The 22,538-nt window shown below is 37.0% G+C and overlaps 5 protein-coding genes across 8 annotated transcripts in view; 2 read left to right on the top strand and 3 right to left on the bottom strand.

Annotated features, from left to right (window-relative positions):
- Positions 1-8,661, bottom strand: part of nmo (serine/threonine-protein kinase nemo) — a 245,095-nt gene extending 236,434 nt beyond the window's left edge. For all 3 annotated transcript variants that reach the window (XR_011396940.1, XM_014237265.3, XM_070111479.1), the window contains exons 1-2: positions 7,688-8,661; positions 6,531-7,306 (exon numbers count right to left, since the gene is read on the bottom strand). Coding sequence is in view for 2 of the 3 variants with exons in the window: in XM_014237265.3 (XP_014092740.2) it covers positions 6,531-6,919 (389 nt within the window). In the remaining variant the exon portion in view is untranslated. The remainder of the gene's footprint in view (positions 1-6,530; positions 7,307-7,687) is intronic.
- Positions 8,662-9,107: 446 nt separating this feature from the next.
- On the bottom strand, positions 9,108-11,338 carry LOC106619235 (UBX domain-containing protein 4). Its single transcript, XM_014237253.3, has 5 exons — positions 11,135-11,338; positions 10,873-11,007; positions 10,175-10,779; positions 9,472-10,106; positions 9,108-9,414 (listed from the first exon to the last, which is right to left on the bottom strand). The coding sequence occupies exons 1-5, from the start codon at positions 11,214-11,216 to the stop codon at positions 9,204-9,206; spliced, it is 1,668 nt and encodes a 555-aa protein (XP_014092728.2). The 5' UTR covers positions 11,217-11,338; the 3' UTR covers positions 9,108-9,203.
- A 509-nt stretch (positions 11,339-11,847) lies between these two features.
- LOC106619245 (uncharacterized) lies at positions 11,848-12,751 on the bottom strand. Its single transcript, XM_014237270.3, has 3 exons — positions 12,522-12,751; positions 12,092-12,308; positions 11,848-12,031 (listed from the first exon to the last, which is right to left on the bottom strand). Exons 1-3 carry the CDS (start codon positions 12,603-12,605, stop codon positions 12,000-12,002), a joined length of 333 nt encoding a protein of 110 aa, XP_014092745.1. The 5' UTR covers positions 12,606-12,751; the 3' UTR covers positions 11,848-11,999.
- Positions 12,752-13,330: 579 nt separating this feature from the next.
- Positions 13,331-21,726, top strand: ABCB7 (ATP binding cassette subfamily B member 7). 2 transcript variants are annotated; one of them, XM_070111478.1, is made up of 9 exons: positions 13,331-13,538; positions 16,955-17,084; positions 18,445-18,565; positions 18,639-18,802; positions 18,864-19,030; positions 19,095-19,205; positions 19,276-20,070; positions 20,935-21,210; positions 21,271-21,726. In XM_070111478.1, the coding sequence occupies exons 1-9, from the start codon at positions 13,398-13,400 to the stop codon at positions 21,502-21,504; spliced, it is 2,139 nt and encodes a 712-aa protein (XP_069967579.1). In that variant the 5' UTR covers positions 13,331-13,397; the 3' UTR covers positions 21,505-21,726. The 2 variants fall into 2 exon arrangements, with proteins under 2 accessions (XP_069967579.1, XP_069967578.1); XM_070111477.1 differs by having other exon boundaries at positions 18,391-18,565.
- On the top strand, positions 13,352-16,896 carry LOC118682366 (SET domain-containing protein 4). Its single transcript, XM_070111481.1, has 4 exons — positions 13,352-13,538; positions 13,806-14,149; position 14,647; positions 15,643-16,896. The coding sequence occupies exons 2-4, from the start codon at positions 13,976-13,978 to the stop codon at positions 16,815-16,817; spliced, it is 1,350 nt and encodes a 449-aa protein (XP_069967582.1). The 5' UTR covers positions 13,352-13,538; positions 13,806-13,975; the 3' UTR covers positions 16,818-16,896.
- Positions 21,727-22,538: the final 812 nt, after the last annotated feature.

Raw genomic sequence — 22,538 nt, 5'->3', positions numbered from 1 at the left:
CATTCAAGCGACTATTGTCTTATACATATTTTTTATTTATTTGCAGCATTGAAAACTAAATATTTGTGCGAAGGAGGGCATGACAAGGAAATTGAAAAAGTGTTAACTCAATTGTCTGCAGGTTTCGCACTGAGTGCTGCTGAGGACGGACGCACTTGCTTTGCCTGCCAACGTCAGTCAGTGCGCTCAGCGCAGCGCAAGCGGCAGAAGGACTGAGGGCCAAAAAGTATATACGCTCTGCATTCCCGCACTCAGCCAACGTCGCAAGTGTGTATGAAAGTCAGAGTCCGCGTGGGACCCGTACAAGTACATATGTGTCTGCAGGTAGCGCTAATGCTGGTAGGCAAGGCTGCGCGCAAGTAAGCATCCGTTCATCCGTTAGAATGCAAAACCAGTTGCAGGTAGTTCGAGAGTGCACAGTTCTCGTTTTTCGTCTTCGTCTTCATCTTCCTTTTCTTTTTCTGTTAGTTATTTTTCGTTCGTTTGTGACTGCCACTTTGTCTGTCCGTAGTAACGGCTCTACCTCCTCGGCTCGCCAACAAAATTTTACTACAATTTACTTTACTTTAAATCGGCTAACAATTTCTTCTATGTGCAACTCTGCTCAACTCCTCATGCTGCTGCGAGTGTGTACTCTCCAATCGTGTGCGCTATTTCGAACATTCGCCTCTCAGCTACAGCAGCTCCGGTCCTTCTCCATCGTCTTTATATGTGCATGTCTCTTAACTGTGCTGAGTTGTTGTTGGCCACAGCAGCAGCAACAGCAGTAATGGCTCTCAAGAGGTGATGCAACAATACGATTTTTAGTGGCAGGGCAACAAAAACTTGTCTCGATACCTGCTGTGTCTGCAGCTATCTGTCTACCCCCTTAAGCGTGGAAGAGCATTCAAAATGAGTAAATCACGTCTCGAGGTATAGTAGTACACAGAATGTTATAAAGAAACATGACTTTTTTGACTCAGCTAGCGCAGTTGATTAAAACTTAACTTCTGAAATCAATGATTTTAGCAGTTGTCAATGATTGCCCTTCAAATTGGAAAATGTTGCCTCATTCTCACTTCTTACGATACTAAGGCAAAGGCTGGGAACCTGGAGGGCTCTCGGTCGAGCCAGTTCTTAATCAACATTTACGTAGACTTAAACAAAGGGCATTGAAGAACAGACAGATACTTTAGGAATGCTCACACATAAGTTTAACCTACAATAAAATCCCGCCCGGTATTACAAAACGCAAACGATTCTCAAAGGAACTCGAGCTCTACATAGATAGATAGATTAAAGATATCAAAATTCTTCGAAATCACGATATAATTCCCCGTTATTCGTGGCAGCTCAGACACTTTCGAACATTCAGCCTCGGTCTGAGTCTAAGTCCCACAGTCTACAATACTCTCCAGTCAGCCTCAGTCTAAGTCTAACAGTATGCTCCAGCTACTCTTCGTCCTGTCAGCTCTAGTTTACGTCCGACAGTCTACAATATCCTCCAGTGGCAACGTGTGAACGCTTGCGCGCACAGGATTTATTAATAATTTCTTCAGTTGCCTTATCCCCCCGTTCGAGGTACTATGTAAAGAAAAAAAGGTAATAGTTTATCGCCTCAAAAGGCTGTGGTGCATACACGAGCAGTTGCTTGAGTGTTTTTCCCTGTTGCTTTCGTTGGCTTCAGTTTTTTCTTGGGCATATTGTTCGTTGCGCCTTTTTATACCCTGAACAGGGTATATTAAGTTTACCACAATGTTTGGAACAGCTAGAAGTAAACGTTGGAGACCTTATAAAATATATACATAAATGATCCGCATGATAAGCTGAGTCGATTTAGCCATGTCCGTCTGTCTGTCTGAATATACGCGAACTAGTCCCTCAGTTTTTGAGATATCGATCTGAAATATTGCATACGCTCTTTTCTCTCCAAGGAGCTGCTCATTTGTCGGAACCGCCGATATCGAAACACTATAGCATTTAGCTGTCATACAAACTGAACGATCGGAATGAAGTGCTTGTATGGAAAACCTTTTCATTTAACAAGATATCTTTACCAAATTTGACAAAAAAAAACAAACAAACTGGGAAATCAAAATAAAGTTCTTGTCAGAAATATTTTGTATTTGTGAAGGGTACAATAGCTTCGCTGCAACCGAAGTTAACATTTTTTTCTTGTTTCAATACCTTTTGCGATCAGCATTGACTTTGCTGCGGGACATTCTGACTTCCCTTGCTGTGCCCGCTGCATTTATTGAACTGTCGTAGCGTGTTGGTTGCCTCTCTTTTCTCTGCTTCTTTATTGCTTACTTTAACAAGCACGCTGTGTGCGTTTGAATGTCTATATTCGACGGCGCTGTTGCAGCGGTTAGGGAACCGCATTTGTCGATTTGGGCCGCCTGAAATGTGTTGAATGTGGATGTGTGTGAGTGTGTTTTTTTACTTCGTTTCGAAGACGGCCTTTAGGGTTTTACTTGTGGCGTGCTCTGCGACATCGCATACTGAGCCAACCACTGCAGTATTCAAGAAGCTGCAGAAGTTAAATTGAACAACGCTGAAAAGCGTTTCTTTGGCTTTGGAGTTCTTTAATACGGCGCTACTGCGCGGCTTTTAGTCGGTTTTTTATTTTTACTAAATTTTCTATTTTTTTCTGATTTCTTTGGTCTTTGCCCTTTTGCTTCTACTACCGCTGCTTATGTTTTCTTTTACCGCGTTTTATTTTACGTGAACGGCGGGACTGAGCAAATATATGTATGCATGTATGTATATATGTAGCCAGTCAACCTCCTAGTCGCACAACCAGCCTATCAGGCAGTCAGCTAGCGAACGGTATTTGAGTACTGCGAGCAGTTTTCGTCTGATTGCATCCGGAAATGCCGCTTTACACTTGAATGGCAATGAGTATGTATGTATGTATGGTATGAACATTCTTGAATTTGGGCTTTAAAAAGGAGTCGCAGCGCGCAACAGCAACACGCACACATGCAAACATACTACTTGGTAGAAAATTTTATAACTTTTTTTTCATTTAATTATTTTATTATTTTTTCCTATCTGCATATTCTGCTCTAAACGCTGTCGAGCTGACACTTGAGTTTCTTGATTTTCACTTCAACTTCCACTTCTGGTTCTTAAGTACGCGTATTGTGTTTTTTTTTTTTAGGTTAGGTTAGTTTAGCTTGGGGTTGCTGCGGTGTAATTTTATGGTAGCTGCCCATTAATGTTTTTTAAATGCTTTAAGGATTTATTGTACAACTTAAATGCTATCGTTTGCATCGAACGCTTACAAGTGGACCCATAATTAACCGTAAAAAAGTGTGGAAGTTAAAATCAAGTTAACAAAAACACGAACAAATATGCATGACTTGTATTTTTGTGCGTGCAATGTATGTGCGTGTGCTTGTGGTTGTGAATTTTATGAATCATACAAGTCAATCTTGTACAGAATATATTATTTGCTGCAGACATCTTGAAGCTGAAGTGTTTTTGTGGGAATTTATTTTATTTTACATAAAAAAAAAACATAACAGCATGGTGATGCGAACTTTGAGATTAGTTATAAGATTAAATGATAATTTTTTCATGCAAACAGTTTAAGAGATAAGAGAATTATGGGTATAGGCAGCCGTACCCTTGCCTATATGGTACATACACAAAAGTTTAGTGTGTTTTTAGTTTTTTTTACGATAAGGGTTGAGGTCGGGTTATCATAAGCCCGAAATAATTCTATCTAGTTACCAACTAGTCCAAAATTGATGGTTATCCTCAGCTGCTTTCCTTTCTAAGAAGAAAGCTGAGCTATCAGTATTTTATGTACCATCGTGAGATGCTCGAGAACCAGAAGACTTAAACAACTACAAATAAGCAATAAAAAGACGTTCCCGAGAATGTCAGGTTTTTATAGATCCGACACGGATCCAAATTTTTATCAATCCTAGGATTGCAGCACTCCTCAAAATTATTTGGGGAATGTGCCGCTACAACAACAATGTTAAGCACCAAGGACTTTTCACTTTGAAATCTGTTACGCTTTCGGAGCGTTTCAAGATTTGGATTTACATCGCCGAAGCGGGCTCCACCGTTTTAGAAGGTCAAAGGCTAAGATTCTCCAAGTACAATTGGCAATTGTCCTATTCCACTACAACAACAACAACAAACCACCTTCAATTTCAAGTTCTCTTTATGTAAAAACCATTATCCTGTGGTATGAGAATTACAGAATGAGCTAAAATGCTCCCCTAAATACGCACACCACTTCGACTTCATTACGTAACATAAGCGATGAAAGGAATACATTCTATGGATTTAAAGAAACCCAGCATGATTCCATAATACTACTTCTTCAAACTCACCCTCAAAGCAGCATTCCAAATGACACAATGACATTGAAGATCACGTTTCATAGGTCTTTCGTTTCATCGCAAAGGTGGTAAAACTCAGTGCTGGTTCGTGAAAAACTGTTACAAATCTCTTATTTACAAGCGACCAAAGGGTAGTATCTTTAATTGCATTTTAATAACATTTATTTATAATAGTGTTCGAGCCAAAGTAACGGTTACCTAACGCGCAGTTTGGTACACTCATTATCTCAGCATGCTTTTCCTGCGAAAGTAGTAATTTTCGTTTTATTGGAAGTTAAGAGAGATGACATTTAAATTTCAACAAGAGCAATATAACAGAAGTAGGCTGTCAGTACGTATGGCAGCTATAAGCTATAGTGTTTCGATCTGAACTATTTCTACGGTGATTGTACCGTTACTTCGGATAATATTCCGTCGCAAATTGCGTTAAGATAGCTCGTCAAATAAAAAAGTTTTGCATACAAGAACTGGATTTTGATCGGTCAGTTTGTATGGCAGCTATATGAAATAGTGGTCCGGCGGTATTGGCGAATCCGACAAATGTGCAGGTTCTTGGGGAGAAAAGGACGTTTGCAAAATTCAGATCGATATAGCAAAAACTGAGGGACTAGTTAGCGTATATACAGACAGATGGGCAGATACCCTATGGTCCGACCCCGTCGAAACAGCTCGTTTCCTTGGCCTCCCGTTAGATAACCTTTTGACGACAACCAAACTATAACTTATCACCCAAGCGGGGACTAGGTAGCCGTTACAACAACAACAGATAGGCAGATGGACTCAGCTCGTCCGTCACTTTGAGCGTTTATATGCATATACGAATATATGTATGTTATAGGGTCTCTGACGTTTCCTTCTGGATGTTACAAACTTCGTGGCGAATTTAATACAGCCTGTTCAGGGTATAAAAATGATAAACAACACATTTTAATATAGTAACACTTTTACATCTGTATATATTTTTACAACGGTTTTTTCATTAGCCAGCAGAGTAACGCCAGCAAAATACAACAACATAATTTGTATACTCGATGAACAACAAAACACAGAAGCAAAGCATAATTACACCAACATTAAATGGGAAAATATTCGCCAGCTTGTAACAGCAGCAGCAGCAGCAGCAACAACTTTAGGCGAAACAAATCCGTATTGCAGTTGATTAAAATTCATAAAAATAAAATTTTTACAAACAATTTCCGATGTGAGGAGCCGCCAAGTATTTAGTATTTAGCAAGAATATTTTATGTAAGCAACCCTCGCTGTGTGAAGGTAATGGGAGGAGGGCGGTTGCGGCGTGTTGTGTGTGCGTTGTAAACGTCAAAGCAGCAGTTACAAGAGAAACAACAACAAACGCGGCAGCTGAATTGAGGGGTAGCAGCACAGTTCTACGTACAAAGCATTCCTACATGTAACTGTATACAAACACATGCATGCACATACATATATAGACAGACAGACAGACATATTGTAGTACTATGAGCACTACACTTTGTAATACTTGAAGTGGCAGTGAACATAGTCGGGACGATTTTTACCCCATTTGTAAGCGAGTACGCCACGTCTGCAAAAGGCAATGAACCTTTACTTCACAAGCCACTGCAATGTATGCCGTGCCGCTGGTGGTACACATACTAATCACGTATATGTATATGTACATACATATAAATATATATATATGTATGCGTTTACGTGTGCACATAGATAAAATGTAATTTTAGAGATTCGTACAAATCAAAATGAGCTACTCAGCAGTTGACGTTGAACACTCAGGTCACGCTGCACTATGAGTTTCCCAAGTGAATGTGAATAAACGCACACAAATAGTATATGTACTTGTATGTGTGAGCCTGGTGAATATGAAAGTAAAAAAATGCATTGCTTTATTTGCATTATGATACATCTTGATCAATAAGCTCATCGGCCTTAATTCTTTCACTTTGGGAAAGCGCCGTTATGTGTATAACACACCGAACTTTGGTTAGTCCTTAACTATTGTTGTAATTTGAATATTAACACTACTGCGACTAATAAAATAGGTGGTAGCTTGCTTTCCTTTGCTCGTTTGTTGGTGTTAACACAAAAGTGTTGTTGTAATGCCGCATTAGGCATGAATATGTTAAAATAACGAATGCAACCAAAAATAGTATATTAATAAATTCTTTGCAGCAGCTGATTTAATTTCTCACTTACCATACTACTCCGAAGGCGCCATAACCAATGGGACGATCCGGCTGTACATCCTGTGGCACAGCTGGCGGTTGATAATATGGTGCTGCAGCAGCTAATATGGCACCTTGTGGGGCACCGCCAGCAGCTCCTCCCTGTACGAGTGACATTGATACGCTCATTGAAATACGCGGACGAGAACGCGACGTAGGAGCAACAACGGGCACTACTGCTCTATGACCAAACTGTTGTGTATTGGAGGTATTACTAAAGCAGTTGTTAACGTTTGAACTGCTTTGATGACTATTTATATGACCGCCGTTGTTGTGATTATGAATATGATTGGGATTGGGATTGAGATTGGCTCTTATTCCGTTCACGGTGTGCCTTTTGGGGCCAACAGTGGCCGCCATTCAACAATTTGCCATACAAAAGAATTGAAATTTCTCAAAACAACAGTAAAAGTAAACACGCACGAACCGACAATTGGTTGCTCAAATATTTTAAATGGATTTTTAGATGATTAAATTTTTATTAATATTTATTTATGTGAGATTTTACTTTCTTTTCGTATTACTTATTATTTACAATTGCAATACGTGCAATGACTACTTTTCTTAAAATTGATATTTTTTTAATAATTTTTATAACACTCTTAAACTGACATTTACACGAATAAACACTTCTAAAACACACTGTCTATTTTTTATTATATTTTATTTAAGATCATAAGATTATTTCTACGAACTATTAAACGTAGAGCGATAACGTTTCCAAATTTCTTAAGCGTTGATTAAAAGCTGTCAAAAAACAAAAAACAAAAAAAAAAAAATTAATATTAGGCAATAAACAATGTAAAGATTATAACAATATTTCTGACATTCTACATACCTATGTGTGCGTAAAAAAAAAAACTGATATCAATAAACAAAATTCAAAGTGTCCTTCTTACAACGAAATAAAGTGAGCGCAAACAACATAGCACAGAACTTTGTTTTGTTTACTTTCAGTGTTGCCAATTGCCACTCCACTTTTAGCAACAAAAGCCTTAAATTATTAAATACTACTTTAATCACGTTCAACCAAAATAAGTTTAAATTAAACCTTAATACGAAACCATAATAGCGCACACACGACCACAAAGTTAAACTGCAAAAAAATTAAAACCTTAAAATGCTTACCTTAAAAAACTCCACTTGCAAATTTTTTCGAAACAGAGAACAGGCATTCTAACCCTTTCATGCACTGATTTGAAATTAACCGGATGTGTTTTATAAACTTCCTTATAGAGATGGTAGTTTAAATATTTACAGCAATTTCTTCAACTTTTTGCAGTTATTCAAGCGCATAAACGCATATACAACATACATATGAAAGTATATTCGGATTTGCGAATATTGGGCTGTTCAAGATGAGGACAAATGACAAGCGTTCCAAGTTTCAAGGTACGGCAAGTAAATAAATGTCTGTTTAAAAAAAGTTAGGGGCAGTTGTTTGACGGCGTGCAGGTAAGCAAAAATGATTCGTGATAGCAACAGCAGTAATAGACACGTTCCACTAGCGCATATTCACTGTTTTGTTCTACCGCTATAATATTTTTTTTTCGACTTACTGTTTTGTATGCGTTTAATGCTTCTTATATTTTTTTTATTTGCGAATAAACAACCGTTTCGTCTGTAGTTTAATTTACTTTTTCACAAGCTTAATTAAACATATATTGCTGTACGATTGACTCGGTAAGTTAATTTGTTAGCATATTAATTAATCTTAATAATTTATACCACATTAATATCGACAACTATTTTACAAACACCAATAAAAAGTAAGGGGGCGGAAAACATTGAAGAAACCAGCCACACAAAATCTTCACTGCTTTTACTTTGCTTTTTGTTATATTCTTTCACTTTACATTTACACCACCTTTTTCATTTGCTTGGGAATTTACTTTTTTTTTTTGTTGTAATCTGTATGCACTGTATGCGACTCATTTGTTTCCATTCCGTAAAATAAAAATTTATTGCAATGCGTTTTCTGCGTATTTGTAAAAGCTAATTGATTTTACAAGTGAAATGCTTTTGTTTGGCTTTTGCAGAAAAATAAGTACACAAATTTTTGTGGAAATTTGCTACACGCCGCGCTATCAACCAATTCACTTGCCGTTTTTTTTACGATTGCAGCCACCCTTTTTGATTATCCACCAGAGCTGAGAATTGAGAAACGAACGAACACGTTGCGATACCTTGGAAAACTCAAACACATGTTGTAGAGGAGCTTGAACTTGTTTGATGGAAATGTCAAAAATTCCAGTTTTTTCTAATCAGCGCATACATGGTTGCATTTGGCGTGACAGCTGGAAGGAATTTAAAAGCTAAATAATTGATAAAAATGCCTTCGAACGCGTTGCCAGACTGTTAGCAAAATGTTATATTGAAATTGTATATTTTCAAAAGTTTCGAATTAAGTATAAGAATTAATTTAAAAACGTACAGCTAACATTAAAAACAAGATTTGGGTCTAAAAATAACAAAAGCTGAAGCGTCCTTCCATTCTGACACTTTTATTATTATTTAGCGAATGTGTTATGCAGTAACACCACCAACATAAGTTCTTTACCATTAATTTTTATTTGAAAGGAAACTATGTATAATATATATTTAAATTATGTGTTATATTCTAGTCTACGTTACGTTAAACTATCTACTGCTGCTGCGTGGAATTCCCGTTCCAAGTGGCATTTTCATCATCTGAATCTTTATGATCTGTCAAGCGATGAATATTTGAGCTACCATAACGACGATATGGTTTCGATTCGCCTTTTTCCGTATTTTCCGAGCTGCTGGCATTGTTACCCAAAATCGATCCGGTAGCAACACCACCTCCAAAACGTTCCATATTACGACGTTTTGCACTGAAATTTAAAAATATATATTATTATGTGTAAGCGTTCAATTATATCTACACTAACGCATCATGTTGTGCTCCAGCCTCCTCATTTGCTCGCTTGCTTGCACCAGACTCATTGTTATTTTTTTGACCACCACCGGTAGCAATATTTTTCAAATAACCAAAAACAGAAAAAACTGGAGAAAGTATTGCCATCACCAGCGTAGTAAATATGTTCAGAAGTCCACCGGAGCGAGCTATAATGGCTGCTGGACTACTTGTACTTTCTTTCCCTATGATCAAGATAACAGCACTCGGAAAAAGACTAAGTTCGGCAAGAGTTTGTACATCGTGTTCGATATTAAGTTCCCGCTTAGGGTATGTTGTAGCTAACGTAAAATCTTTTATACCGGTACCAGGCAGTAAGTCTGTACGGACATGCTCGCGTAACTTGCCGAGTGTGTCTTGGCAATTAAACACATGTGCAACGGTATTACCACTAGCGAAACGAAACTGTATTCTAGTGCTATCCGGGGTAACTGGGTTTGCAATGGAGACACCACCGCTATTAGTTCCTAATTCTGCACTTGTTGTAGGGCCTGACGCATCACGAGGCGTCGAAAACTTTTGCGCTCGTTCGGCACGATCAGCTGCAATTTGTGCTCGTATTCTCTCGCGCGCAGCCATTTCTTCGAGTTTTTCACGTCGAATATTTTCCTTAAATAAAATTAATTTTACAATATATTTCGTAATGTATAAATAACAAAAGCCAATTTTAATCAAACCTTTAGTTCTTTCAATTCTTGCTCGCGTTGATATTCTTGTAGGGTTTGCATTTCTTTTCCTTCACGTCTGCGCCTCAACTCCCGTTCTTTCTCTAATTGTTTTTCTTCTTCAATGCGCTTCCTCCTCTGTTCTTCCATCTTCTTTTTAGCTTCTTCCAATTGTGCTTTTGCATCAGCTTCATTTTGATTCTCACCCTGATTAATTGAGCTTTGGGGTTTCTCGTCAGTCGGGACAATGTCTTCCTTTTGCTCTTTTGTTTTCTTGTAGCAGACATCGCCATCACAAATAATTTCAGTCTGTTCATCCTGCTTGACGGCAGAAAATGTTTCTATTGTTGACTGGCTTGTGGATGGAGATGAATTGTCTGCTAAAGCTGCGTCCTTTGAATCATTTTTGGCAGTCGGTTTAGATTCAGCAGCATTTTGCTCGGCCGTAATAAAAGTAGTTGATGACTGCGTAGATGGTGTGCTATGACCGGACAATGTAAGTACCTTATTAATTTTCTCTTCCAGTTCACCAATAGAAGCAATTATGCCGGTGCCTATCTCGAGAGGAGTGCCAGTCTTCCCAATAAAGAAAATTGATGGTACAGGAACTACTTGATCTAAAAAGTTGAAAAGTGGTAATCAAAAAAAAATATATATATATTATATATGTAAATATATAGTATATATTAAGTTCCAAAGTTTGCACTTACAAATTTTTGCAAACTGCATATATGCTTGGCTATCACTTTCAATTTTTATGGCGACAAAATTATCAGATTCCAATTTCTCTCGTATTTTCTGAGCATTAATAAAGTTTGAAAGTTTTTGTGTTGATTCATCTTTACCTTTTGGAGCAAGGAATAAAAAATATTAAAATATGGAAAGAGCAATGTATAGAAATCATTGCAAAAATGACGTGTTCAATCACAGCTGATTTTTCCTTTTTTCATGGGTTTGTATATTTTTACTAACCTTCGACATAAACAACAAAAATTGCATTTTTAGCCTTTGATTCTGCCACTGCCTCTGCAATGTTACCTTTGTACCAGTTCATGTTGTATCCTGTACAGTTTTTATTATTTTTTAATGAATTAAAACACTGATAATTTCTTTTACAAACTTCTCGAAAAAAGTAAAACTGAGTAAAACACCGAAGAAGAAGATGGACCGATTGCAAAATAGTGTTGCCGTATATTTTATAAATGAGAAATTTGAAATAACAATAAACATTTTGATTAAATGTTATTATTGAAAAATAACATAATTTTAAAATTGCAAATATTTGTTTTATTTCTTTAAAATTTGCTTATGTCAAATTTGAGTTTGAGAACAATGGCATGTACAGGTGCTATAACCAGAGAACGTATATTATAGAGAAGGTTCAATTGCGGACCAGCGTGTGAATTGTCAAAACCTAACATGGTTTTATTAGTGAATTTCACCAAATGATATACGTTCTCTGCTTTATAACCACCTTTTTACAACAACAACCATTGTTTAAAAAGATATATTATTGTAATTGATCAATGTAATTCCAGAAATGTGAGTAAACTATTTTATTGACATATCGCTCTTGAAAAAATACTTTTTTTTGATGTAACTCTCTACAACAATTCGCTGATATTTAGGGTCAAGCGCATATAGATCATATAGTGGAAATAATAAAATTACAGTATAATAAATCATTATTTTAGAAGTTGTTTACCTATTTTATTATTATATTTCCATATTAAATCATCATATAAAAATGAGCCAAATTGTTAATTTATTAAGTGAATTGAAACAATAATAAATGTAAATATGTGATTACGAGTGTATTTGGTATGCCTGAAGGTCTTTAATGGTTAGCAATTTCCGAATCATCCAGTTCTGAAATTAGAGTATATTATCAGGTTTTACTTTCTATACTTGTAATTCATATTTACTAACCTGATTCAGAAAGAATTCTGGCACTGGTTACGGAGCCAGACCGAGATGATATTTCACTGCGAACTAAATTTATCCTTGGCAAACGAATGCAGCAACGTCGCATTTTGGTATCTATATTGGTCGAACTGTCTGAGACTATTTTACTAAAATTCGTGGTGTCGGAGCAGCGTTGAACGCGTACCGCACAGCGGCGTATTCGCTGATCCAAAATTTGTTCCTAAATAGAAATAAACAAACACTTAATTATAATTATTTGAGTAATTTTCATCAGCCTTATAAAGAGATCAGGTTTCTCCAGATCAGAGGGACATACGAACACTTGATAATGTAAAATGCGTGAAAATTTTTGGCAAAGATACAAATCTAAATGTACTTATATTCACTTTTCACACTTTGTATGTGTAAATTGAGAATTAACTTCACGACCTACCTGTACTTCTTGTGGAGTAATACCAACAAACGACATACGATTGAGTTTCACGGAACACTTCTTTGTTTTAATTGTTGATTCCATTTTTGATGCTATTAAAATATTAAGGAAAACTTGCAACTTTAATTAATATTACTTAAATGAAGTACAATTTCTAGATTTATCAAAATGGACGCTGTTATCTTGATTTTTGAGTATTGCCTGGTGCACCTTTATTTAAACATTTGTTTTGAACATACTTAAAATGTACTGTTGCCATATGAAACGTAGTTTACGTTGACTAAAAATTATACTACGTTTACAATTCTAAAACTTGAACCTACATATCGTGACCTAAAATGTTAAATAACGTAATATCACTAACTTTTCCAGAAGAAGAGAGGCGTACGAAATAACGATTTAAAATATAAACTACAGATATTGAATTACTATCATACATGCATCTCGCGGCTCAAGCTTAAAATTTTGTACATACTTGTAACAATTCCGAATTTTTTGATGGTATTCTGTTTTGCTTTTTAGGTATAGGGTTATTTAAATGTTATGTATATTATCCCGTACAATTATGATGACATTATTCGCCAAAAATTAAAGAAGGTCTGATATATGTTGTATTATCATCTTTGGCTACTGCATGAATTTTACTAGTCGTACGGTGTACGCTTAAAATAATATTATACTTAAATATATATTATACTTATATTTTTTTTTGTTTCCGTAAAATGGCAGCATTATTAAGTTGGTTATAAATCGAACAATCCTTTGTAAATCAGCTGATAAGAGGATTGAACAGAAAAATTGTGAAAACGAGTGGATGTTATCAAGTTTGGAAGGAGGGAGAAGATATTTTCTTTTCGAGTGTGTGTCTGTTAAATTATGTCTGGACTAGTGCATTTGGCGAGATTTTGTAGCAAGCAGCAACAAATAACATCAACAAATAGACGATTCTCCAGCATAGTGAGAACCACTTCTGGCATACTTAAAGCGCATGGACAACGTAGATTACCTGTTCATTTGGTAAGTTCTTGTTCCGAGTAAGATCGCAAATTTCAAGGCCATATCAAGCGATAGCATTCAATTTCGCACCATATCTTATTAGACAAATTACCATAATGATTAGACTTCAGCATATGCTTGATATTTTCAAAATGTGCTCCTGGAGTGGTCAGGCAAACAGTGTTCAAATTTGTATTGTTTTGGCCTTCCGTGCAGCTAAAGTTACTAGTCGAAGATGAAAATGGTCTAATTAATTACCATTTCTCTTTTATCTACTTCTCATTGCAGAATTAACAAACTTCGTGAACAACAACATACAAAGTATTTAAAATAAAATAACAAAACTATTAAGTCAGTAACAATCTACATTCGAACACTGTTTGCTGTCACACACAATTGGTACAAAATTTACAGAAACAAAGTAGTTGTAACTATTCATAAGTATTGTAAACGGGATCATGGGTCGCACAGGCCGCGCAAGGCAACGCAATAAACGCATTCGTGCAATGCAAAATGCCACAGAAAACCACTTAAATCCTTTACTATATGAGATGAGAAGGCTGGGTTGGCACAATCCAAGTCGGTTAACGGCACGTGACTTTCCAATTACTGGTCGGGGTGTTTGTTCGAAAGTACGGGTCGGCTTTAGAATAACGTCCCACGCTTTCGTGGATAAAATGGGTATGGGCGGATAGAGGAGATCCTCCAGATCAAGAATATATATAGATATAGCCGCGGGAAACTTATAGTTTTCGAGATATTTACGTTTAAAGTTGAAAATTTCAACTATTTAAAGTACGTATTTTTGCTATTTAAAATGAATTATACACTTGTATTTATCACTTTTATATCCACTAACACTTGACTAATTCGTTTTTAGAAATTTTTTTTATATTAGATGCTGCAAAAATAGCTTTATTTCAATATTTAAATCATTCTTCAATTTTATTAATTTTGACAATAACAAAATGGTTGTGAATGTCAAAACATCAGTGTTGCCATACTAATATATTTGGTAAACGAAGAAAAATAAAATAAACAGAGAGATTGTACCCTAGATACAGGAAACAACGCAAACAGAATTTCTGCGCGTAAAAACTTTGATACACCCCGGTGTTGGATCGACCAGGGTTATTTTTTTTGAAGCGCGGCCGAAGGCCGCCAACCCAAAAATAAGTTCTGCGCAAAAAAACCTTGATCCACCCCGGTGTTGGATCGACCAGGGTTATTTTTTTGAAGCGCGGCCGAAGGCCGCCAACGCAAAAAGGAGTTCTGCGCAAAAAAAACCTTGATCCACCCCGGTGTGGGATCGACCAGGGTTATTTTTTTGAAGCGCGGCCGAAGGCCGCCAACGCAAAAAGAAGTTCTGCGCAAAAAAACCTTGATCCACCCCGGTGTTGGATCGACCAGGGTTATTTTTTTGAAGCGCGGCCGAAGGCCGCCAACCCAAAAAGGAGTTCTGCGCAAAAAAACCTTGATACACCCCGGTGTTGGACCGACCAGGGTTATTTTTTTCAAGCGCGGCCGAAGGCCGCCAACGCAAAAAGAAGTTCTGCGCGAAAATTATTTTGATACACCCCGGTGTTGGACCGGCAAGGGTTATTTTTTTTGAAAAAGTAATATTGTCATAGAGGGTATAACATAATACTTAACATCAATGCTTTGTAATAGTTTATTTCTCTAGGTTTTGGATTCCTGTATTTGGGGTATTGTCTGTGTTAATTTCTTTCAGTTCAATTACAAAAGATGTCGATAAGGTAACACTGGTTATTTGAAATTTTGCAACCCTTTTGTTATTGTCAGAATTAATAGAATTTAACAATAATTTAATTATTGAATTAAACTATTTTTGCACTATATAATGTAAAATAAATGTGTACAAACGAATTAGTGAAGTGTTAGTCGATATAAAAGTGGAAAATATAAGTGTATAACCCATTCGAAATGGGAAAAATGCGTACTTTAAATAGTCAAAATTTTGAACTTTAAACCTAAATATCTCGAAAACTATAAGTTTCCCGCGGCTATATCTATATATATTCTTGATCTGGAGGATCTCCTCTATCCGCCCATACCCATTTTATCCCCGAAAGCGTGGGACGTTATACTAAAGTTTTCCCGAAAGTACAAAAATTCTCTGATGGTGATAAACTTATAAAACTACCCCTGAAATGTTTGGTTACAATATCAACACTGGAAGAAGCTGCCCACTTTAAATCACAATTTGATGTTACAAAATTCCACAAAGATCGCAAAATATCATTTCAATCATTATTAGCGTTATATATACTGCACGAGAAACATCTGAAAGAAGCTTCACATATTAGCGCTTACATAAACACCATACCTAAACAATTTAGCACACCTTATTTTTGCCCGATTGCTGAGCTGCAACGTTTGCCTGAGGAAATTTTGGAGAAGACAGTTGAACAACATCGCCTTATTCGTGAAAATTACGCCAACCTAAAAAGTGTTTTTCATAGTAACAAATGTTGTTATTGCAATCAGCTGTATTTTGATGAAATTTATACGCTGGATGCATTCAAGTGGGCTTATTTTGCTGTAAACACACGAAGTGTTTTTGTATTCAGTCGCCAAGTCAAACCAGACAAATGCTTTTTTCAACTGCTACTCGATGACGAGCCAAATATGGCATTAGCTCCATTTCTTGACCTCCTCAATCATTCAGATGAAGTAACTACAAAGGCCGAACTCATACCAACGGGGCCAAATAAGCAATTGGAATACGTTGTGACATTACAGAGGGAGAGCGACGCTTCTGCAATTTCACCACGTTCACAACTGTTTATAAGTTATGGCACCTATTCAAATTTTGAATTACTCATCGAATACGGTTTTTTCATACCTAAAAATCAACACGATTATTTTAGTTTTTTGCTAACCGATATTGAGGATTTTCTGAAACACGACAAAACGTACAGCAATTTAATTTTGCATCGCAACAAATTTGCCTTTATACGCCACCACAATTTGCACGATGAAATGTTTGTGCACTTGCTTGATGGCGTTTCGCACAATTTATGTGTTGTACTGCATTTGCTTGTACACGAGCAGAGTGTATACCCGAATGTGCTTAATGAAGTGGCTTTTGGTGCGGCTGAGAGATTGGCCAATGTCGAGAATGAAGTGCGTTCACTTGTGGCTTATAAAATAAACACTTATAGAACATTTTTGATTGATTTCGAAAAACTCACCACACTTAGCGAAAGCGGAAAAGTAGCGAAAAGCTATATGGAAGAGTGCATACGTTACCTTGAAGATTATTTAAATAGTATATGAAGTAGAGTAGAAGTTAAGCCGAAAATATACACACTGTATATTAATTTTAAATAAAATTATTTCTTTTTTAATATTAAAACATGTTGTACACTTTCCTTTTACTCATGCAATACGCTTTGCAAACTTTTGTATTTCAGTTCTGTTCCAGCCGTTCTGTAGCCGACAATGATGATCTTGCAAAAACGCAAAAGAAGAAAATCACGCCATTTACGCCAACACCAGGAAATAAATTGCTGGGTGGTGTTCTGGTGAAGAAAATACCCAAAGGTAACTACAACGCGATTACACAGTGTTAGAACGCATCAACGAAATAACGGCATAGGGAAGAGGTAACACTGTAAATACGTGTGTAAACGCTCAGGTATCACTTGGTCGCCTCTTGACACCTTCGATTATCGCTGAGTATGAAGAATGAACGGGCATGTCGTTGAATCATATAGCATGCTCGTACATTGTTTTTTTTGTGTTTTTTTTTGCCAAAAAAAAAATTTTTTTTAGCAACCGTTTTAAAAAGTTGTCTTGCTGTTTTTGATTTTTTTATATGTTTTTCGACAGCACCAGCTTAATTTAAATAAGAAATTTTTGACATTCACGCCAATTAAACGTCAACTAATCGCCTGATTTTCTGCTTTGTTTACTTTTTTCCTACTACAAGTATTACCGTAAAACTTCTTATAATTTCAATGTAAATAAATGATAGTATAATTTATACACCTTACGACCATTTTATAAAGCTCGGATCTTTATGCAAATCAAATGTGCAAAAATATACAAAACACACACGGACAGACGGACGAATGGACAGATAGACAGGCAACCGGAATTCAACTCGTCTCGTCATCCGGATCATTTATATATATATTACCCTATGTATAACCCGATAATTTTTAGGTAATAGAAACAAACGTTACGTGAACAAAATTATTATAATCTGTAGCAACATGTTGCAAGAGTATAAAAATGTCACGACAGTATATGTCTAACTGTAATAGTTGCATATAGTGTTCTTTTATTTAAAAAATAATAATTAAATTGTCGCCTCTGTAAAAGTTGTTTATTTGTACCTTAGTAGGTATTAATCCTTATCGAAATTAATTTCTTCATATTCAAGGCAGATTCAATACCTTTATATAACTTTTTGAATTATTCGATTCGGACATTGTCATGAATTTAAAATTGTTAGAATTAAAAGAAAATCTGCAACAGAATATGCTATGTAAGCGTCATTGGGCAACGGAAGGGGGAGTCAATGTCATGAAATAAAGTGGGATGACAAATGGAGTGCTCTGCTAATATTAAATATAAATACGCACTTGCATTTGTATTCGAGCTCTACTAATCGTATTAATCCTGTGCTTTTAATTAAAAACTTACTTTTATTTATGCCTTAGTTACTGAATTATTTATGCAATATTTTCTCATGTATGTACATACATACATACTTAACAAATTTTTGTTCAGCTAACCGTGCTAACATTTTTCCCTTTAGTTGTCATTAATCATCAATCAAACGCTTACTGTTGTTGTGTGACCTTGTTGGGGTCTTACTTCTGAATCTAGTAATTACCCACAGGTCCGACAACAACAGCACAGCGGTTACCACTACGAAATTGTCATGTTCATTTAGGCGGCACTGATGCGGGCAGTGCGCTGGGGAAACTCGACGCGCCGGAAGTGACGTCACAAGATATGTTGCGTGCCATGATGCACTACATCTGGCCCAAAGAGGATGCGCTTGTGCGAAAACGGTATGAATAAAAAAAAAACTAAATTTTTTTTTTTAATTAACCTCACTTTTCTCTCCTTACTTTTTGCCTGCAGTGTGGCTATATCTTTAAGTCTACTTGTTGGCTCCAAGATGTTAACAGTTTGTGTGCCGTTCCTATTTAAGGGTGCCGTCGATACGCTGAACACGATGAACACGTTGAATATGGACACAGCGCCGGACACGGTGTTGTCTGTAGCCACCGCCATGCTGCTTGGATGTAATACAAAATTAGTAAGATTTATTAGAAGCACTTAAATATAAATACGGCATACTTTTAGATGGCGTAGCTCGCGCCAGCGCTGCCGCTTTCAACGAACTGCGTAATGCTGTCTTCGCCAGGGTGGCACACCATTCCATCCGAAAGATCGCCACGAACGTGTTTCTGCATTTGCATAACTTGGATTTGGCATTCCATTTGAATAAGCAGACTGGTGCCTTATCTAAGGTAAGCACTAAAGTGCCGTTGTCTATGCTCGAGTGTTGAAAAATAATATTTTTGAAATTTTCAGACCATCGATCGCGGTTCGCGTGGCATAAACTTTGTACTCAGCGCCATGGTTTTCAATGTTGTACCAACCATATTCGAACTGGCCCTGGTATCGTCCATTTTGGGCGTGAAGGTAAAATATTTGCCAGCTAAAATTATATCCACATTTGTTAACGGTTATATTTTGGATATCACTTTCGCAGTGTGGCTTAGCCTTCGCCGGCGTTTCAATGGGTTGTGTTGGCGTGTATGCCACTTTCACGCTAGCCGTTACACAATGGCGCACCAAGTTCCGCATCTATATGAATCAGGCCGAAAATGAGGCGGGCAATAAAGCTGTCGATTCCCTGATCAACTACGAAACTGTCAAGTATTTTAATAATGAAAAGTTCGAAGCCGGCCGCTACAATGAAGTGCTGAAGAAATATGAGGCGGCCAGTTTGAAGACGAGCACCAGTTTGGCTATGTTGAATTTCGGTCAAAATGCCATTTTTAGTTCGGCGCTGAGTTTAATCATGTTGCTAGCCGCTAATGAGATATCCAAGGGCAATATGAGCGTTGGTGATTTGGTGATGGTTAACGGTTTACTATTTCAACTTTCGATCCCCTTGGGTTTCCTCGGCAGCGTATACCGCGAGGTGCGGCAAGCTCTACTTGATATGCAATCAATGTTTACGCTTATGAATGTCGATGCACGTATTGCTTCGGCGCCGAATGCACCACATCTGGCGGTTGGTTCTGACAATGCATCTATTGAATTTAGAAATGTCAATTTTGAGTATGAACCGGGTAAACCCATCTTCAAGAATATGTCGTTCACCATACCAGCTGGCAAGACAATCGCTTTCGTTGGTGGTTCGGGTTCGGGAAAATCATCAATGGTGCGTTTGCTGTTTCGTTTCTTCGAACCAAATGCGGGCAAAATTTTTATTAATGGACAGGACATCAGTGAAGTGGATTTAGACAGTTTGCGACACGCCATCGCTGTAGTGCCGCAAGTAAGGCTAAAAATATAACACGTAAATATATTAGTTTTAATGCTCCGAATTTTGCCAGAGTATAATTATTTGGTCCACCTAACGGTTGTTTGTAACACTTAGCACTACCGAGCACTAATCTAGATAGATATCAGGTTGTGTACGATATATGAAAGCGTTGTGTATATCGGGAGATGGAAACGAATTTATTTCTAGGTTCTTCGTCCCTCCGCATCTTCGTGCAAGTGATAACTTCAATAAAAATTGAGATATCCTGATAATACTTGACTCTCTGAGGAAGCGGTGGTAGGTAAAGTTCTATTTTGTCTACAGTAAAATATACCATAAACTGTCAAAACTATCGGAGAAGTTTTTTTTTTTTTGATTTATAGTCGAAGTCTTTCGAAGAGAGATTTTGTAGATTTTAACGGTTCCCACAACATTTGACTATACGAAACCGGAACGTACCCGGGTTTTTATCCGGCCAAAGACTGTCAACTCGGCAGCATTCCTCCAAATTACTTCACAGATATTTTCTGCCTTTACAACAACAACAGCGATTTGAGCACATTGACAGTGTAGTGTATCTAACCGGACCAGACTCGAAGTTGTATCTGGTCTAGGCCTGTGATCTTCACAGCATTTTCCAAAAATACTTGTATAACATTTTATCACACTACAACAACAACAAAAATAAATCAGAAAAAAAATCGTGAAAATATTTTCATGAAGCCCTTAGAACGGTTTTAAAATGGCCAAAGTCGGATCACTACCACTTAACTTTTTTTTTGCATTATTGAAGATATCGAGTCTAAATTTATCAGAAATAACACTCACTTTTTCGAAAGTAATCAGAATCCGTACATTTTTTTTTAAATATTTTAGGATTCGGTACTCTTCCACGACACCATACAGCACAACATCCACTATGGCAACTTAAATAAATCGCAAGAAGATGTGGAGAATGCTGCACGCATGGCGGATTTGCATGAGTCCATCATGCGTTGGCCGAAGCGATACGACACACAAGTCGGCGAACGTGGGCTAAAGCTGTCGGGCGGTGAGAAACAACGCGTGGCCATTGCACGCGCCATACTCAAAAACTCGCCGATTCTCATATTCGATGAGGCAACGAGTAGTCTGGACTCCATTACGGAACAGGTAAGCGTTAGCGTTTAAGTTTTCAAATCACATTCATTTTTCATTACTCTTACTTTCAAGAATATTCTGCAAGCACTTTCACGCGCCACTGCCAATCGCACCAGCATATGCATAGCACATCGACTCTCCACCGTCATGGATGCCGACGAGATTTTCGTGCTGGAGAATGGGCGTGTGGGTGAACGTGGCACACACGGGGAACTCTTAAAGCATAACGGTCTGTACGCGCGTCTTTGGGAAACGCAAACACAACAATTCGGACCGGAAGCGAGTGCGCGCGCAAGCAATCCCTAAACGCTGTATTATTCATCCAAACACACACAGACACACGCCTAAAGACAAATACAAACACACCTCCGACTGTCCTTTGGCAGTTTTAGTATCATGTAATTTAATTATTGTTGATTTACATAGGAGCTCATGAATGATTCATTGTCAGTATGTAATGGTTATGTACATGTGTATGTATGTTTTAAGCAAACAAATGTAGTAAATGTCAAAACCATAACCTCCAAACACATAGTTACTTTCTTTGCCATGGCTTATGCAGTCAAGTAGATGTCGACGTTGTTTTTAGTTAAAGTTTTGCAAACGGTTAGTTACCATGGCGAAATGCTGACAGCAATTTAATTGCTGGATTTGCATTATTCATAGGTATAGAATAAATAATTTTTATATATATAATATGACTGGCATGTACATATGTATGTATTAGTGTGTGCGTTATTTTCCAGGTTGATTTTTTTTTTCAAACGCCTCCTGAAGTTTCAGTGCCGAATAAAAGGATTCGACGTAAACAAACTTTTTATTGTCAATTTAGACCGTGTCTAATTTCTTGATATTTTGCATTAAACAACTAAAGCTACACACTTATAATGATAGTCTAGTACAAAATGTTTTACTTTACAAAAAAGTTCTTAATGCTTTTATCCATAAAACCACTACTTTAAAAGTTATACGCAGTTGAAGTTACACAACAAGTGTACTGAGCATGCATACAGTACCATGGCGTATGAGCAACAAAGAATTTATAAGGCACATGTCTGATTAATCAGTACTTTTGATGCATAAGTTTAGTTGGAATGCTTCTATGAAAAACTCATTAAAACCTTTTTTGTAAAGAGGAAAATTTTATATTAGAATAACAAGTTTTTAAAGATATAGGTTAATTTACTTTAGAGATAAAAAATTTATTGCAAAAGATCTCACGTCACATTTATGGCAAAAGTAAAATGGATCTTTATGCTGATTTTGATCGGTCAGTTCGAATGGCAGCTATAAGCTATAATTACTCGTTAGCGGCGGTTCCGATAAATGAGCAGCTTCTT

This window comes from Bactrocera oleae, chromosome 6 (genome assembly GCF_042242935.1).
Source record: "Bactrocera oleae isolate idBacOlea1 chromosome 6, idBacOlea1, whole genome shotgun sequence".
NCBI classification, from domain to species: domain Eukaryota; kingdom Metazoa; phylum Arthropoda; class Insecta; order Diptera; family Tephritidae; genus Bactrocera; species Bactrocera oleae.
This window is presented reverse-complemented; position numbering and strand designations above follow the sequence as displayed.